Source organism: Tyto alba, unplaced genomic scaffold, assembly GCF_018691265.1.
Source record: "Tyto alba isolate M040663 unplaced genomic scaffold, T.alba_DEE_v4.0 Super-Scaffold_21, whole genome shotgun sequence".
Classification (NCBI taxonomy): domain Eukaryota; kingdom Metazoa; phylum Chordata; class Aves; order Strigiformes; family Tytonidae; genus Tyto; species Tyto alba.
Genome location: NW_024881295.1, coordinates 2,026,024 through 2,044,805, shown reverse-complemented (window position 1 = coordinate 2,044,805; position 18,782 = coordinate 2,026,024). Strand labels below are relative to the sequence as shown.

Sequence of the window (18,782 nt, the reverse complement as noted above, 5' to 3'; positions counted from 1 at the left end):
AATGATAAATTTTTAATAATTGTCCCACATGTTGAGTTTACAGTAAGATTGTGGTGTTTGTCACATTTGTATTTCTAGAAATGCTAGACTGAGTTAATGTTATCATTCCTATGTCATGTGATATTTCAGATTTCACAGCCAGGCTTTGGTAGAAGTGAAGATCCTTGATGCTCTCCTGAAGAAGGACAAAGATGATACTCACAATATCATCCACATGAAGGAATACTTCTACTTCCGCAATCACTTCTGTATTTCCTTTGAACTGCTGGGGTAAAGTATATTTTCCTTTATACAAATCTTAAGGAGCATTGTAGATCTTGTGCCCTACAAGCTTTAATTTTTATGTCTTCTTTGTAAGACTTTTCAGCTTTTAGTGTTACAAGAAAGGAATACTGTCTAAATACAGATCGCATAACTGAGCCTTTGGTCACCAAAGGTGAACTGAAAAAGGCCCCGTTCAGATTTCACACAGATTTACATGATCCATCCCTTATTTCCTGTGCTGTGTATTGAAGTATTCCCTGAAAGACCTATGGGGAAAAGAGTAAATCAATGAATTCAGGATCAGTAAACTTCAGGGTATATATAGATATATGAATAATATTAATTAATTTAAAAATATAGCTTCTTCTTGCTTTCTGTGAACCTGTGCTGCAGGACAGAGGAGGAATTCTGGAGAAATTTTAGAGAAGTCAGATCATTTTATTTACCAGCCTCCTTGTAATCAGGGCATCAAACTGGAATTATGGAGGTTACCCAGAGTTTCCCATTCCTTAAAGTAAAGCCCCCGTTGCTGCACGTGTTACAGCCCTTGCTATATATGGAAAGCCTGATCTCAAAGAGACCTAAATTCCTTGTGTTGCTGCATGTGAGTCTGCCACTCGCAGACACACAGGGATAAGAGTTAACTACTCTCCAGAGAAGACACAGACCAGTCTTTTCAGACAGCTGCTGTGGAAACCTGTAGGAAAGCATCCGTGGGATAGCCGCTGTGTTCAGCTCTTTACAGAAGAGTTGAAGACTGGTTGTCATAGAAAAAAATCTGTATGGTGAAATTTTTATTGCTTCTAAAATATAGTGAAAACCACTTAATTTGTGAACTTTCTTCTCCATAAGGTCCTGATAACTTAATTTACTTCTGAAGGAATGGGCCTTGCCTGACACCAGTGGGCGCACAAGCAGGGCAGGCAGAAAGCTACAGTTCTTTTTATGTCCTTGTAGACGCGTGTGGTCCTGCTGAGGACACCCTTGTGCATCCCTTCAATACCCACCATCCCATGGCCGTTTCCTCCTTTAAAGAAAGACCACGCATTAAGCACACAGTACTCATTGGGATGCAGCCCAGGCGAGGGGCTCCCTGGGGCTCTGGCACCAGGAGCTGTGGGGGCTCTGTCAGGGCAGGGCCTGGTAGCCAGGAGCAGGGGAGCTGGGGGGCACTGGGGCAGCCACAGCCCTGGGTACAGGGCTGGGCCAAGGCCGGGCTGGGACGTGGGCCTGTGGGCCAAGGCTGGGCTGGGACGTGGGCCTGTGGGCCAAGGCCGGGCTGGGACGTGGGCCTGTGGGCCAAGGCCGGGCTGGGACGTGGGCCTGTGGGCCAAGGCCGGGCTGGGACGTGGGCCTGTGGGTCAAGGCCGGGCTGGGACGTGGGCCTGTGGGTCAAGGTCGGGCTGGGACGTGGGCCTGTGGGCCAAGGCCGGGCTGGGACGTGGGCCTGTGGGTAGGCCTGGCCTGGAGCCAGGCTGTGGGGAGCTGGAGACCGGTCCTGCTGTGGTGTTGCTGGAGCAGGGGCTGATGGCCCCGGTGGGCTGACACGGGGTCCTGGGCTGTGGGCAGGTGGGGGGAACCCCAGGCCACTGGGGCTGGTGGTGCCCTTGGGGTCTCAGGGCAGCGTTCACATGTTGCCAACCATGCTTGGCAGAAGTTAGCAACATCATTTAATGCCCTACCTGGAAGGAGCTAAGATATGACGGTGACAGGAGGGATATGAAAACCTAACTAGTCCTGAATTTAGGGGGGGATTTATCTAGAAAAATTTACTGCTGAGTAAAGATTCTTTAGATGAAAAGGATTTACACAAGGTGCCAAAGCAAAGACAAATGAGAGTGAAAGGTAACTGAAGATAATTTATTTCTCTCAGTTCCTGAATGATAGTTGTTCCCGGTGAAAATCAGCACAGCTGTGTAACCATAGCACTGAGTTTAGCAAGAAAGCAAGTCCACTGACATTGCATCTTCTTTAGATCTGGAGGCTCAGGGAGATGTTTGTGCATATTACATGCATTCTCAAGGAGGAAAATAACCAAGTCATTTTCTTCTGCACGAGTCGTCCCTCGTGTAGAAAGACAAGCTAAATACTGTCTTAAAGTGCTATAAACTAATCATGCCTTTAAAAATAAGTTCCCTAATCTCTTTTCTGCTTTCTGTCTTCTTCTTCTTCCACCCTCACAATCCCTGCAGAATAAATTTGTATGAGTTGATCAAAAAGAACAATTTCCAAGGTTTCAGTTTGTCTTTAATTCGACACTTCACTCAGTGTGTGCTGAGATGTTTACAAGTGCTCTACCAGGAAAGAATCATTCACTGTGATCTGAAGCCTGTAAGTACAGTCATTTCATAAATTGTTATTCTGTCTGTACAGAATACATAATCTTCATCCTATTTCTTATTGATCGAGAGGTACACTCAGAAGAATCCTTAAAACCCATTAGAGTATTTGTACAGAAGCTATAGTTTATTTCAGACTTTATTATCAATAGAGTCAAGTGATTCTTTCCATTGATTCAGTTCATTCACTGCAATATTACATGAGATTACCTGATTGCAAAAATGCATGCAAATACAAATCAAATTCAGGTAATGACTTTTTGCTTAGAGAAAGAATAAAGTACTTGTGAAATTAAGTATTTCAATATGAGGGATGTTATAATGCAAGGAGATATCTACAAGGCAGCCTGTTTCAGGTTATCCTGTTAAATCTATTTATTTTCATATGCATAACTATAAAATTAAGTATCCTAGTTAATGACAAAACAATTCTATAGTACAGTATTTAGGGTGCTCACCTGTTTCTGGAGGAACATCTGTGATCCAATTCCTGCTGCTATCTGTATCTGCTAAGCATTCATGCTAGGTGAAACATTTCCACTCTCCTTAATCCCCAATTTTAAATGTTGGTAATTTTCTGAGATTTCTGAAGTATTTTAATTTCAAGTAATACTTCTATTGATTTCTTTTTCAAAACTGCAGATGAACCAATAAATAAATAAATCAACTCTCAAGTAAGAATGTTAAGCATGAGATTCTGCTCTCACTTTGTTTAATGTGTTTTGCCTCAAAAGTCTGAAGAGTCACATATTGTCTGTACCCATTGTATTATCAACATCTTTGTCAGACCAATTTGCAGTGAGAAGTGAGGCTTGCAAGACAGCCAAAATACCTTAATCAGAAATAATTATTCCAATGGGTTATCTGTTTCCAAGCAGCCACTGACAAGGAATGAGGTTGACAAGATCAATGAGTGCAGTCTGTGTTTAAATAGAGTAACATATAAGTGAACATTTAGTGAGTTAACTAAAAGTGAATTTTGTTCTAATTCTACAGTTGTACAGTTTCATGAATTTAATTTATGTTGTCTGAAACTCATGTTATTCCATCTGCCTCCCATGGTATTTCTCAACATAAGGTATAGAGTTTCCCTGAACTTAATGCTAGGTAATCACTGCCCCCAGAACCTGGCTTTGCAGTTAATCCATTCCCTTGCATTGTGAGAGATTCAGTATTAGAGACGGAGTCCTACCATAATCATGAAGGCATAGCTAGCTGCAGAGAGAGGATGCTTCTTCACATAACAGACCCAAGAGCACCCAAGGTAGTGGAAGGCTGTCCTTGCCTTGACTTTCATCAGTAGCAGCTTCGCCCTCCTGTCACACATCGCATTTCCTTACAAAGTCCACTAATTACCCAAGAAACTACTTTGTCATTATTTGTCATCAACCTGGGAACTGCTCGGTCCTTCAAAGCTTTTGATGTATAATCACTTTAAAACTACTTGATAAAGGTAGCCATCTCTCTGCTGAGAAATAGAGAAGACTGTATGATCAGAAAGGAAATCAAAGGGAATTCTTGATTTAGATAGATTTTTAATAAGGCTAGAATTCAACTCTGCTGAAGGGAGCCTATAGGCTATGTTTGCTCATCAGTGCAAATATTCCTGAGCTAGCTGTTTAAGAATCACTTCTCAAGCTGGAATTGTAGGCACACAGTGCTGAACCCATCTGCACCCAGCTAATAATCCATAGGACCCTGCCATTTCTGTTCATCACTCCCTTGGGATCTCTGCATAACATTCTTGTGAGGTGGGGAGAGGTATGCTTACAGAGAGTCTGGAGAAAACTGAAAACAGTGAACTGTGAAGTACGACTCATTCACAGGGCAGGGGCTTTCTCTGGTTACAAAAGGATGGTTCTGGTTAATTTAGCACAGCATGCAGACAGATGCAGTTTGCCTTCTACTAGATGAGCAACAGTGCATTTTGAGGAACTCACTTTGCTTACACAACAATCATTCTCACTGGCTGGTGTCTTGATAGCACCTCACACTGCACAGTGCAGTGGCTTGGACTAGTGTCCCTGTCTAGCTAACATTCAAACTGGGTACCTTTACAAATCTCCCTTCTGCTTTGGTTAATTGCACATTATTGGATGCCTACTCATGTTAGTAGATGCATTCCCAAGGAAGTTGTAGTTTGAAGCTTTTATTATGCAGGTAAGTGTAAACCCAATGTGTTATGTATTGCTTATTTTCCAGAGTGTTCACTAACCTGATGTGGTGTTAAAACCCTTTTTTCCCTGTGATTTTTTTTTTCTCTTTAGGAGAACATATTATTATATCACAAAGGCCAAGGTTCAGTTAAAGTTATTGATTTTGGATCAAGCTGCTATGAACACCAAAGAGGTTTGCAGAAAAGTCAAGTTGATGTAATTTTCTTAATAAGCTTTCTTAATTTAAAAAATTGTGGAAAAGCTATTTTTTTTGACTGAGTTAATATAATGACCTGTGCCCCTAGAATCTGATGAACTGTCCAGCCACTGGTTGTGGAACAAATACTGGTAGGAGACAAGTAAGTTATTACCATGCTTTTTCTTTGTCCCAAGCCTGATCAGCTCCTCTACTCCTGTTGAAATCAGAACTGCATTTGCAAGAGTGGTTAGCTGAAATAGGCCTATGAGGATAATCCCAATACTTCGCTTGAGTTTATCAGGTCCAGAGAGACTTTCTCGGTGGAATGGTTAAATTATAATTGGTACTTTTTTGATGAATACAACGGCAGGAATGGGAACTAGGCTGTTAGTTTAGAAAGTCTACATTTAGTTTTATTTTTTTCTATAAAATATGTAAGTAGAATGTGCAAGAGATAACAAGAACAAAATTTGTAAAGAATAAATGTATGTATAAAAATTCACCTAATAATAAATCTTAACATTAATTGTAAATCAAGAATGATATCATCATCAGGAATGCAAATATCATCCATTAAAAACAAACAAACAAAGAAACAAACAAGCATATACAACAACAAAAAAGAAAACTCAAGAAAGAAATCTGCAGTGCATTTTATTAACTTTGGAAGACAAAATTAGTATTAAGTGGCTCATATTTTTCCTATGAAAGATTGTTATTTAAGCTGAGTCAAACCTGTTCATCTATGTTTTTGGATTCAGACCATTAGATTTATGTCCCAGTTTTGTAGGAGTGCACAATCATTTTAGGTTTGCTCATGTTTGAGAGAATTTTATCTGAGATGCAATCTGAAATATTTGCAGAGAGTAACAAATTGAAGCACAAAACAAATTAAAAGAAAGATGGAGCATGATTTATAAGACTGTCAGCTGAAACAAGTATTGGGACAACCCTCAAATTGGTACAGGATTAGAGACTAGAAAACAGAAAGTCAGCTATTTCTTTGTGACATGAATGACAAAAAGCAGACAACAATTCTGCAGTTGGTCAAATGCACAAGGGCACAGATTGCCACCTCAGTACTCTCTAACTGTACAGATTTGGTGAAATCACATATTGTGCAGCACTTACTTTTCAGGGCTCTTCCCTTCTTGAAAGATGAATACGTGGGGATGCAAAGAAGTGTAGAAATATAAACAAAGTGACCATCAGAGAGATAGGAATAAGAAAATAACAGAGCTTGCATGCTGTAATTGTGTTCAGTTGTCTGAATGATGAGAGGTAAAAGAATTAGTCTGCTCCCTATCATGAGCCCCATTAGGAAATGTACCCTAGGTGTCAGTGAAACCAGTATTTCCTGGAGTGCAAGCCTGTGATAATGAAGAACTGCTGATTGATGCAAGGGGAAGACCTCCAAATAGGAAAATGAGCATGGAGTAAGCTGAAACACAGCATTAGTAGAATAATTTATTTCAGTGAAACCTGCTGAAGAACAATTTTCAAACAGAATAGTGGAAAGCATATCACCCGTTGATTTTAAGATGAGATTAGAAAAGGTTTTCAGAGCCTATGTTCCCTTCAGATCCCTTAATGTCAGCTAATGGATAGAGTAGATATACAATGCCTGAACATGTTTTTCACTTCTCTGTGAAATCTGGAATCCACATTTCTGTCCCAATTATGATATTTTGCTTCTTGTCTAATTTTCTGTTTTGATATAGTGTACACCTATGTTCAGAGTCGTTTTTATCGCTCGCCTGAAGTGATTCTTGGTCATCCTTATGCTATGGCTGTTGATATGTGGAGCTTAGGCTGTATCATAGCTGAACTTTACACAGGCTACCCACTGTTTCCAGGGGAAAATGAAGTTGACCAACTTGCCTGCATCATGGAGGTAACTTTTGGGATTGTTTTTTAAATTGCATACCCATTTGATAAACTGCACTGCCAGCAACAAAGAGAGAATTAGATATAATAGGCTATGGACTGGCCTTTTAGAGGAAGGTTTATTACAGCCAAAGGGCTCTTTGAGAGGGTGGGTTCTAACTCAAACTGTTATTTTCGTTTCATGTGCCAAACACTGCTTTGTACACTCACTGTCTTGCTTCTGAAGGAAACATATTTTAATCTGGTCAGAATTTGTACAGAGAAGTTAGAACAGAAGAAACATATATAAGGGGAAGAAAAAGCAATCCAAATTATAACAGGCTCATCTTCTCTTAGAAACCAACTCTGTGTTGGTTGAATTTGATCTCTTTAGTCCAAACTCCTGCTGAGAAAGATATTTTTGCTATTGTTTGCATAGTTGCCCGTGGCTTTGTCTAGCAAATCTTGAAAACCTCAAAGGCTTGAGTAGAAACCCACTGTGAGACCTGCTCAAGTTCTGCTCTACTCTCCTAGTGAAGAAGTTTTTCCTAATAGTCACCCTGCACTTCTCAAGCCACAATTTGTGGATGGTGCCCATTCTTATACTGTCTGCTCCTACCAAGGAGTTTGGCTCTATCATCTTTGTAAATGTTTTTCAAAGAGTTTTAGGAATGTACTGTGCCATCTCCTACCTCAAATAACCTACCCAGTGCAAATGTTAGAATAGGTGCAAAACTGACCCATGAAAGCAAGTTATTGCATACCAGTCACTAAACTGCAACTTCATGTTGAACTCAGCCCCAAGTTCTGATCCTTCTAGTGCCATGTTAGTTTGTTCGAGATTTTTCTAAGATAGCATCTCTCCGTGTGATCTCCTACAACAGCTGTCATTAATGGAGATGCTTGTTCTTAGAGCCTTCTGTGGTAGCGAAGATCCTAGTGCCATCCTTTATAAGATCACGTTTTCTGTGTGCAGACAGCTCTAAGAAATCCTTCAATTCCTTCCACAATAAATGGCACAAGAGAAAATGGTTTGTAGACATTTCACAATAAATAGCAACATTCAAATTCTTTTCAAATGGAGGGTGAGATGGCACACCTGTCCTGATGGTTGTTATGTATGTTCGTGAAATGAGGAGTAACTCCATGAATTCATTTTCTGTGTTGAAGGTATTGGGTCTTCCACCAGCTGATTTTATCCAGGCTGCATCAAGGAAGCGAACGTTCTTTGGTAACTGCTTGTGATGGTTTGTCCTTGCTGGATTCCTCCCTGCTAGTTAACTACTAGTTAATAGCACTGGTAGAGAGTAGGGTCAGAGAACCTTAGCTGCTTCCTAGCTGAGAAAACTTCCTTCAGGAAGAGGTATTGAGGAGAAGCAAAAGGGTAACATGAGGCCTACTAGTGAACCTGGTGCTGTGCTCTTCAGGTCATATGGGCCTCTCATTGCCAAGGTGATAGGGAAGGGATTGGGAAATCCATTCCACTGTTACTCCTTAAAAATATTATTGCTAAAATGTACACAGTGGGCTTTGGGATCTAATTTACATAAGTTCATTCCTCTGTGTGTAATTTGGTTTAGGAAATTACACAAAAGGAACAAAAAAACACAGTGCAGGGTGCAGTCTCTAGAATGTAACTAGTATTGTTTGCCACAATGCTGGCAGACTATCAATCCAACAGGGCAGAACAGGAGTTAGTGGGATGAATATGGGTACTGGTTTTGCAACTCTCTTAAATATTTGGTAAGGACTTTTAATGTAATTTTTTGAGCTTGTCTTTATTTTTTTAAGATTCCAAAGGTTTTCCTAAATCCATAACTAACAGCAAAGGAAAAAAGAGATGCCCAGACTCCAAGGATCTAAGCACAGTGCTGAAAACCCATGATGCTAGTTTCTTGGACTTTCTGAAAGGATGTCTAATGTGAGTTCATAGTTTTGACTTACATACAGCAGTCTAGTTTTGACTTTTGCTTTTTTTGTGCCTTTAAAATCTTTGTATCTATTGTTTTTTTTTTTTTTTGGTGGGGTGTGCTTTTTTGTTGTTTCGGGTTTTTTTTTGTTTGTTTGTTTTTTTGTTTTTTTTTTTTTTTCCACCTGGTAGTATTTGGGTAACTATTATTATTATTCACAGCTTATTGCAGGGAGAAATGATTGCACAGAAAGACTATATAGGATCAGTCCAAGGTAAAAAAAAGAAAGCCGACATCAAAATATCCAAAAGCAGACCTTCTAATGCTGGAGACTAAACTATAAAAACAATGGGTTTTATACTTTGAGGCCTTTGTATTAAATTCTTTCTGATAAAGGTTCATTGAGGTAACATAGATGATGGTAATGCACTGTCCCAAGGCAGTACAAATCTGGAGATCAAATCTCGATTTTGTACTTAAATCTAACTCCCACTCCGGTGGGAAGAAAGCCTTCCAGTTTCCTCCAGCAGGAGTTATATTTGGAGCTGACTTAGCTGGCTTGAATGTCTTGACTATATTTTCTGTGCTAGGCCTTGGAAATGGCAAACGGGTGATAGATACACTGTGGTAGATGTATGAAAACAGTTCTGCTTCTTTGAATACTTGTTTACAGAGATCTTGCTCTCTGCATGCACGTTCCCTTGGGTGAGATTAGACTCTCTTTAGTTCAAATTCACCATATGGCTCCCCCTGAGCAGAGGATAAAAAGGCAAAGTACCTTCAGCCATGTCTCCAGCCCAGAATCAATGGTATTGTTTGCTTGCTTCTTCCTGGGTAGTTAGCAAGGGGAATTAGCACAGTTATCAGAGCAGTACCTTGTAGTTTGCATGATGATTTAAGTCCTTTTCCTCCTTATCATAGTTATACCTATTTTTTCATTGACAGCATTATTTCAAGAATTATTTGATAGACTGTACTTGTCAATTCTCTTGATTGGAATAGATTTTTGTAAATCAGTGGAGCTCAGAATGCGAAAAGAGTCTGATATGTCTCAGACTCTTCTGAGTCTGTCATTTCTAGGACAAACTGTTGACTTCACTCCAGTCAAGGATTTTGCTACTGAATACCTAGTATGACAAGTGGTCCACAGCTGTTTTCTTAAAGGAAATTGATGATTTGCACATTTTTGTCAACTGTTAAATGCAAATAACTTGTCTTCACACAAGGTAGAAATCCTACAGATTCTCTATGCCAGGAACTTTTTGCCTAGTATCACAGAACAATTTAGATTGGAAGGGACCTCTGGAAGTCATCTAGCCCACCCTACCACTCGCAGCAGGACAAACGTTGAGCAGGTCTCTCAGGACCTTGTCCTGTTGGGTTCTTCGTATCTCCACAGAGGGAGATCCACAGCCTCTTGGGGCAACCTGCTCCAATAGCGATCCACACTCGTGGTGAGACTGTCAGTGGAAACGTGTCTGTGTGTTTGTGTGGGGGAAGAGAGATGTGATTTAGTGTCACCAGCATATCATCTGTTATCACAAAGTAAATAGGGCTTCTTAATAAATGAAGTACTGGGGGAGAAGCGAACTGTTTCATGGCTCAAACATGATCATGTGTCTTTTCCGAGCTGAGCAGGTTACTAGGCATTTTATAGGGTGGGACTCCATGGACACTGCTGATATGAGGTGTCCTTTCACTAATAGGTCTTTTTGCTTGGGAGATGGTTAGTAATGAGATTTTACTCATCCATCAAACTAAAAGACTGAGTATGCAGTAACAAACTTTGGTTGTCTTAAAAACTGACATCTTGCATAGGCACCAGAAGGCTTTCAGGGTGATCTTGGATCCTAATTCATGCTGTGTAATGGCAGCAGAAGCTGGTCCCATACCTTTTTTAGTGTTACCTGCACTGACTGTAAGTTTCTTTCTAGCAGTTCAGTAGCACTTTCCCAAAGAAAACCAAGCTAACTTGTGGTCATGTGAAAAAAAAAAAAAAAAAAAATTATCCCTTTCTGTTTCACAAGAAAGTTACTTTTAATGTTCTCTGTTTGCCAGATCTGTATGAATCATTGGTCCATTTTGGTTTGCTGGCTGAATCTGAATATTTAGAAAATAGTTTCAGTGAAGCAAAAAAGCCCTATAAACAAGTCATTTCAGGTCACACAGGAAAAAATGTTATATGTTGGGATTATTTAAATTTTCAAATGAATGAAGTAAGGTTTGAAGGGAAAACTCTTTTTGAGACAAAAAGAATTGAACTATTTTGCCTTTTTCGGTTGCCTGTACAAAGCAGCCTGATACATTTGCCATGACTTCTCAGATAGTTTCATTCAACTCGTATACACCTGTTTTACAGATGAAAACATCAAACAAACAAACAAAACAAATTAGTCAGCTCTTGTTATGACAAGAATCCCTTTGTTTTTCTACATTATTTCTGTACAGCTCTGGACAGCACTGAGATTAGACAAGTCAGAACGAAATAGTCTGCAACTGATACAGAGATTAGTAACAGAAATACTAGGATTGGTATGAATGCAGTACGAATGGAAATGTATGTGTGTTTGAGCACTGGAAGAAGCAGCAGAACAAGGGCTAAAAGAATGGTATGTATTGGTCACAAAGGACACTGCTCCCACTTGTAAAACTGGGGAGCGTGTCAGTGTCACATCCAGGAAGCCTGCACCCTGCACAGGTGACCGACAGTGAAAAATCTCAAAGCTCATATCAATTGCATGGCAACAGGGTTGTAGAATATCACCTATGTCATCCATTTTCCTGTTAGCCAGAAAGGAAAACAAACATATATTCCAAAGTAAAAGGAAAACCAGAGCATGAGTAGCTACCTTGCCTATCATTTATGGAGACTGAAGCCAGCAAAGTTCTGATCTGAAGGACCACACCCAAGCAGCAGGTGACTCCTAAAGGATATAAAAGATCTGTCTAAAGACTAGTACATCATCTCCAATCAGGAAGAACTCCAGAGATCTGATGAGGACTCAGTAGCTGATGACCCTTGTCCTCTGTGTGACACACAGGTGGTCTTGGCCAGAACACTTGACACTTGTGAGTATGTGGGTGTGAGAACTGAGTGGATGAAACCTGCGAGAGGATAAAGTTAATGTAAAGACTTTTCAAAAAAAAAATCACCTTTCATTTCCATAATAAGATCTCACATGAGTTTTGTAACACTAATACTCTACAGTAGTTTCAGGTGCAGTTAAATTAGGGAAGACATAGAATTAATTAATTATCCCATGTCTCATTTACCTTATGTGAAAACCTTGAAACAAATATTCAGTAGGGTCCCTACCCTAATGACACCATGAACTGCATATTAAAAATGGTTTGAAGCTGCAGAGGATTTGATTATCAAAACAGACAGTGCTGAAGTAAATAAAAAGTTTCAGAGGATGGAGGAGAGCACATAAGATTTTTCCTTGTTTTCAGTTAAAATTCTTTTGTTTCAAAAAATGTCCTCATGACCAGACTTTCAGAAGAGAACACTGAATCTTTCAGCTTAAACTACTTTTCAGTTAGGAACAGCTGAATAACTATTTGCCTGCCATGGATTTAAGGTGGGAACCTGCCCTGCGCATGACTCCTGATGAAGCAATGAAGCATGCGTGGATCCAGGAACCAAAAATATACAGATCAAACCAGAAAACACAGACTTCAAAGAAGATGAGTGATGGCTCTTTCTCTACACCAGAAAAGAAAAAAGAGAATATTCGTACGTATATGCTACCTGGAAAACTAACTGCATTTATATCAGTGTTTGGTATTCCTTGATATTTAATATCATCTGTCTGAAGTAAGGTGAGGTGATAGTACACAGTGTTCAGATAATGAATGCTCCCTGGAATGTGGTGTATAGAGCCACTGTTTCTCACTTCTGTAGAAATGCATTATTTATATTTTACAGCAGCTGCCAGCAAGAAGACTGGCAGTACTAAAGATTCACATAGAAAGATCTTTTCCCTACTGACAGAAAAATAGATACCACACCATAGTGCACTTCACTTTCAGAGCAAAAGAATGTATCGATGGTGGTTGTAAGGTCCCAGAGAAGATTTTCAACTGATTTTTTTGTGAATTTGTGGCAATCATGTTTATCTGCTGCTAAGAGTCTGCTGTCTTACCCCATAATTTTATTTATTATTTATTATAGAAAATTTCTGGAAAGATACGGCTGAGAAAGTGAAAAGTGAGCTGGCTGAAAGACTGACTCCCACTGTGCCCTCTACAGGCACAACAGAAAATGATGTGCAGAACAGAAGGAAACATGTCATTCTGGAGAAACATTTGGAAACCCAAATGGAAAAGCCTATAAAAAATGATCAAGCAGAACACAGTGGTGAAACAGCTCTTCCAAAAAAATCTCTTTTTTTCCCACCAATTAAGTAATACACAGCACAAGCAATGATTGGTTCTGTTGCATACCTGGTATATCTTGTAGGTATTACTTGTACTCAGGAATATAAGCTGTATCTGTCTGTACATGGGCTGTGCACATTGTAAGTATATTTAATGTTAATTTTACCTTGAAATAATCCAGGCAACCAAAACAGAATTTGAAAACCATTCTTTTCCCTCATCTGCATCCTTGTGATCAGAGATCCTTCACAACCAGCAGCAATAAAATGGAGACTGTAGAGGTGGAGAGTGGCTTATTCTTTATGTTATAACAGACTTCTGAATTTTAGATTTTCCTGGATCTAAAAGAACAAATGCATAAATTGGAGAATCTGAATACTTTCCCTTACATCCACATAAATCAGGAACAATTAATGGATAGGATTACTGGATTTATTTCTGTATAAAAAATAAGAGACATGAAACCCAGCATCTTCACTTTCCTCCTCCTCTATCTCCCTCTTTTTTATAGTGAAGCACAAGATGGAAACCATTGTCACACCTTCTTAGCAGATTTAGGAATGTAAATTGTGTTCTTTAGCTCTTTAGCAGCAACAAAGAAGAGTAGTATTCTGGGCCCACTTATGCAGGGACCTCACTTAGTATTCATATCAACAAGAAAGATGGATTAGAGCAAGCTGTTTTGATTCAGGAAACTTTTCCTCCATAGGAAGTTTAACTTAATACTCAGAAAAAAATCAGATTTCTATGGCCCCTATGATTTATATGTTTAATTAATTTAAACATTTAGCTCTTTGGACAATAGACTGTCTTTTCATTGCGTTACCCACCTCATTATGACTTACACTTTAATGTGGCTTATAGAGAGTACTGCAACTTAAAAGGAAATAATGAGGAAATGGTCCTGCAAAGTGAAGCTGCTACTGTAGCAGTGATACTGCAGTAGTCCCAAGAGAAATAGGTGTTCATAGGTGCTAAAGTCACCATAACAGCAAACTCCCGCAGGCCCTTTGTGCAAAAGGAAAACCCAAAGGATATGAAAATGGTCCTCACTGTTCTAACTTAACAGTGAGCAAACAAGCAATCTGACAGGGTACAGAGGGGACAGCCTGACAAAAGGCCGACAGCAGGTGTGCTCTACTACTGAATAGAAAGTTAATGGTAATAATCACCTCAGAGAAAACGGACTGCACAATGTGACCATTCTCTCGGCTTCAGGCAAATCCTTGTGAAGAAACACCCGGAAGATGAGTGACCCAAGAAAGGCAATTATTCCAAGTTGCTCTTGATAGTATTGCTTAGTCCTGATGGAGTTGTAAACATCATTTGAAGTATGGGCTTGAGTGCTGCAGCCACATTTTTCTTCACAATTAACACATTTCAATAGCTTTTTGTGGTAAGCAGCACCGTATTGCTTCTCGTGACATGTGCTGATGGGTTTTTCAAGGCATCCAATGTTGAGGAAAAAGTGACAAAGCCACCTGAGACTGCAATTCAGTTCGAATATCCTTCTGTTCACGGAAGGGAGGCGGATGACATTTCACTGTAGCTATCTAGCTGCTGCATATTTCCTGTCTTCCCTTCCTTGCTGACCTGCTGTTCTTTTTTAATTCCTTCAGCCTCCACAGTGATTTCCATCTTCAAAATCCTAATAAGGGCTCTTTTAGATAACGGTTGCATTTTTTTCAGAGATGACAGAAATAAATAGAAATTATTTGGCAGAAAGATCTAACCCTCATCACTGATTTCATATTCCTCTACAGAAACAAGTAGATCCATCAGACAGGTAGCATCCTCATCTCTGTGCTGTAAGAGGACAAGCTTCAAAATGTTGAGAAGAATCCTCTGACTCCCACTCTGCTTGAGCTATCCACAGACTGGTATCAGCACAGACTCATAGAGAAACGAGACTTAATTGAAAAGCCCAAACCATGCATCACATTTTGTTTCTGTATGATGTAGCACCGTTTTTTAACCACATTTTCCAAGAAAATGAGGTGGCTGCTCCCTTGTCTGTCTCTTCACATTAGCCTGCCTATCTTCCAGTTGGTATCCTCTTCCCCTGTTAGCTCTTCAACTAATTAATAGATATTAGCTGAGGTAGGCAGAGGAACAGTGTTCTCAAAAGTATTTGCTTCTATATGCTACGGTTGACAGAGAAGTGAGTCCCTTTTAGTGTTACCAGCGAGGGAAAAGCAGGAGAATATGGTTATGGTCAGTTCTGCTGGCCCACAGCAGCATGAGAGTGCTGGCTGCCCAGGGAGCACACAGCGTGTTTCTGCATCTGAGGATGTGCTGCCCCTTGTCCAAAAAAAAAAAAAAAAAAAAAAAAAAAAAATTAGGGAATGTGGGACGTAGAAATAGCTGGGAATTTTACAGCAGAGATAGATGATTTGGGGTGTAAGGCTAGAAGGGCCATCATGGTATGGAGAAATGCTGGGAAATGGTGTCATTGTGTTGAGAAGTTGCAGGAACCAGCACTGTTGCAACAGTGGGTATTTACAGGGTGTTGGACACAAATCTTTAGGAAATCCAGCTGTGAGAACACAAAGGCTCGGTGAACAAGCTGTTATACCTCTTCTGTCTTTGAAATCTCATCAAGAAAATGTTGTCTGTAAAAAAATAATGCTAATGCACACTCCTAGCCCTGCTGCCTTTCTGGAATTGAATGTGTTTTGCAACAATTGCACTTCGCCACCGTTCTAGGAGGCTGCCAAAGTATAATTGCTGTAGGTCAAATGCACGGTCATTGTCAGAGCACAGACCAGACCATGGGGATCCGCAATCTACGTCTCTAAGTCTTCCTTGTGCTGGACCCTGAAGTTAGTTCTTTTCTTCAGAGTCGATAAAGGTATCATCTGCAACCACCCTGAAACACCACAATCCCAATTCGCGTAACACAGAGGTGCAGCTGGTCATGAGTTGTTGCCTGACCACTGGTTTTGGATCCTTCGCTAGTGTTTCAATGTCACCTAATTTCACTACAGGATGCCCGTGTTCAATTTCAAATGCATTGCTAATGGCTTTTCTTTAATGCCTCCTTCCACTCACGAAAGAGTAATAATTCCACCAAATACATCTCATTGAACAATGTGTGACAGTGGTAAGGTCCCTGTTTATGTTCAGAACATCGTATCTCTACCTGGGAACAGAGTGCTTCAGGGTTCTACCCCGACCCAAACAACAACAACAACAATAAAAAAAAAAATAAAAATCCCCCTATGTTACATAAGGGTAGAATTGAGACATGAAAGTACAACAGTATCTCTGTACCACACTGAAAAAAACCAAACAGAACCATAGAATGGTTGGGGTTGGAAGGGACCTTAAAGATCATCTAGTTCCAAGCCCCTGCCCTGGGCAGGGACACCTTCCACTAGAGCAGGTTGCTCAAAGCCCCGTCCAACCTGGCCTTGAACCCTTCCAGGGAGGAAGCAAAGAATGAGTTCAGCAATTACTTCACTGAATAAATGCAGCTAAGAAGCTCTCAGAAAAAAAAAGTACAAGAAATCTAAAGCAGAGATTTTGCAGCTTGCTCCCTCTTGCGCTTGTTTTGCATTGTTTTGATAACACGATGCACAATGTACACATAACACACTGTGACTCCTGCAACATCTGTGTGAATAAGCAGGGATCATCTACCCTGGGGCAAGGTGCTAACCAGACGTATAATTCTTTCTAATGCTAGCTTTTATCTATTTATCAAACCTTTAATTTTTGTCAGACTAGGCAGATTAAAGCCATGTGAATTTTTTAGTCTGCAGAGACACTTGACAGAGAAACTGAGAGATAGGTCACATTATTTCCAGATATTTTTTTAAAAGCAGAGTTGTCACAGTAAAATCATTGCTAGGCCAAACAAATTGAAGAATTACAGTAATTTGTGATAGGGAAACTCTAGGAAGCTTTAAGGTCTTAGAATTAATTTTTTCTCTCTTGTCAGCTCTGTGACCTTGTGTTCCAAGGATATTACTTGCATGCTGTGAGAACCAATCATTTGTTTAATAATATTGAATAGACAAAGCACTAAGAATTATTTCTAACGAAACACCCAGTCTTCTCTTTTACTTGATTGGATCTTCTTTATATCAGTACTAGTATCCACACAGCACTGCACTGTATGGGATGGACATAATGTAGATTATACACAGGGAATCATATTGCGCGATTAAAAAAAAAAAAAAAAAAAAGGTGTTACAGTAATTATGATTTAAGCACATTAAACCTGCTAGTTCTTCACATCCGAAAGGTTGACCATTGACTAAATTGTTGCTTCTGCTAGGAAGAAACAAGCAATAATAATCAAGAGTTTCCTTAGTGGCATCCTGTGTGTTTGTACGGGAGGTTGCTGCTTCCATGGGCATGGCTGGAGTTGTGCAGCAGGGGACACTTCATTCTCACCATTCCGTGCTTATTTCCAGACAACGCACTGCTCAAACAACCTCTCATGATCCTCCTGCTAGAAATGAATCTGTGGTTTTGCTGCCTGCCCAGGTCTGTGACCGTCACAAGTAGACGCTCCTGATTATTCCCAGTCTACAGTGCAAGGGTTTATCAGCAGGCATAAATTTCTGTGGCTATAAGTGTGCATGTGCCCTCCTGTTTGTTAAGTGAGATAGCAAAAACCAATTTTTCAGCCTGGGAACTGGTCATCTTTGACCCTCTATCCTTCCCAGTGGTCTTAGTTTTCAAATTACAACTCTGTCAGCAAAATGAGTATGTAGACACTGTATTGTTTATATCTGTTCCAAAAGGCCTTTGTCCATAACCTCCAGTGCCCCTGCCTTCAACAGCACTTTTGTCGCCCCTTTGAAGCTTGGGAAGGGAAAGGGGGCAAAAGAATTACAGCCCTACAATTCCCCCTTCCCTAAATATTCCTCACATGCTCTTGTACTGTCTCTTTCCTTCCTAGCCCACTTTGGAAATTGCTTAATATAAAGAGAACAATCAACTCTCTGTCCTCAGAGTTTTGTTCAGGGCATCCAGAATTTTCAGCCTGTGAAAAAAGAGAAGGTTTTTCACAGCTGTAATGGGACAACTGTAGGAACAGGAGTATTTGTGTAACACTGCAATGGAAAAACAAGCCGATAGCAGTGAAAGAGCCAAGAAATTATGTTAAGAAAAGGTGAAGTCCTTTCACAAGGCAGCTCATGAAAACGATCTCCCCTATGCCAACCCCTTCAGGATTGAATGCTTTACTCAGTAAGGAGCCTCTATCTCCTCTGCTTCTTGCTATGGGCTCCCCATGTGATTTGGTAGAATTAGTCCTGCAGATGTGTGGCAAAAGGTAAGTCAGCTTGATACCAACTTTCACAAAGTCTACAGTTTTCTGAAACCCAGAGGATCTGGGATGGATCCAAACATGGAAAAGGAGGGCTGTCAAAGAAGTGCAGCAATGTGTGGTGGTGAATGCAAGGATATTTTTAGCCTAGTTACCAAATGTTCAAGTTATCACTCTGTTAGAATATCTGTCTGGGTATCGGTCTCCAGTCATTTTTGAACCTGCTGGTTAATTTTATTCCAAACAGTGAGCATAATATAATTACATATCATACAATGCCTTACAGGGGAGTGTCACCCATCTCAGTATGATACAGTACTGTGCACCATATTGCAAAGCATAGCAATCTAAACTGCAGCATCTCACAGTGCAATATAATGCAACATA

The 18,782-nt window shown here is 40.1% G+C and overlaps 1 protein-coding gene across 2 annotated transcripts in view; it reads left to right on the top strand.

The window, feature by feature from the left end:
- The window catches only part of DYRK4 (dual specificity tyrosine phosphorylation regulated kinase 4), a 45,281-nt gene extending 31,887 nt beyond the window's left edge, over positions 1 to 13,394 (top strand). For both annotated transcript variants that reach the window (XM_032995078.2, XM_032995077.2), the window contains 8 exons: positions 130 to 270; positions 2,457 to 2,595; positions 4,871 to 4,952; positions 6,680 to 6,852; positions 7,995 to 8,055; positions 8,616 to 8,745; positions 12,316 to 12,470; positions 12,909 to 13,394. In XM_032995078.2, the coding sequence (XP_032850969.1) occupies positions 130 to 270; positions 2,457 to 2,595; positions 4,871 to 4,952; positions 6,680 to 6,852; positions 7,995 to 8,055; positions 8,616 to 8,745; positions 12,316 to 12,470; positions 12,909 to 13,144 (1,117 nt within the window). In that variant the 3' untranslated portion in view covers positions 13,145 to 13,394. The remainder of the gene's footprint in view (positions 1 to 129; positions 271 to 2,456; positions 2,596 to 4,870; positions 4,953 to 6,679; positions 6,853 to 7,994; positions 8,056 to 8,615; positions 8,746 to 12,315; positions 12,471 to 12,908) is intronic.
- Positions 13,395 to 18,782: the final 5,388 nt, after the last annotated feature.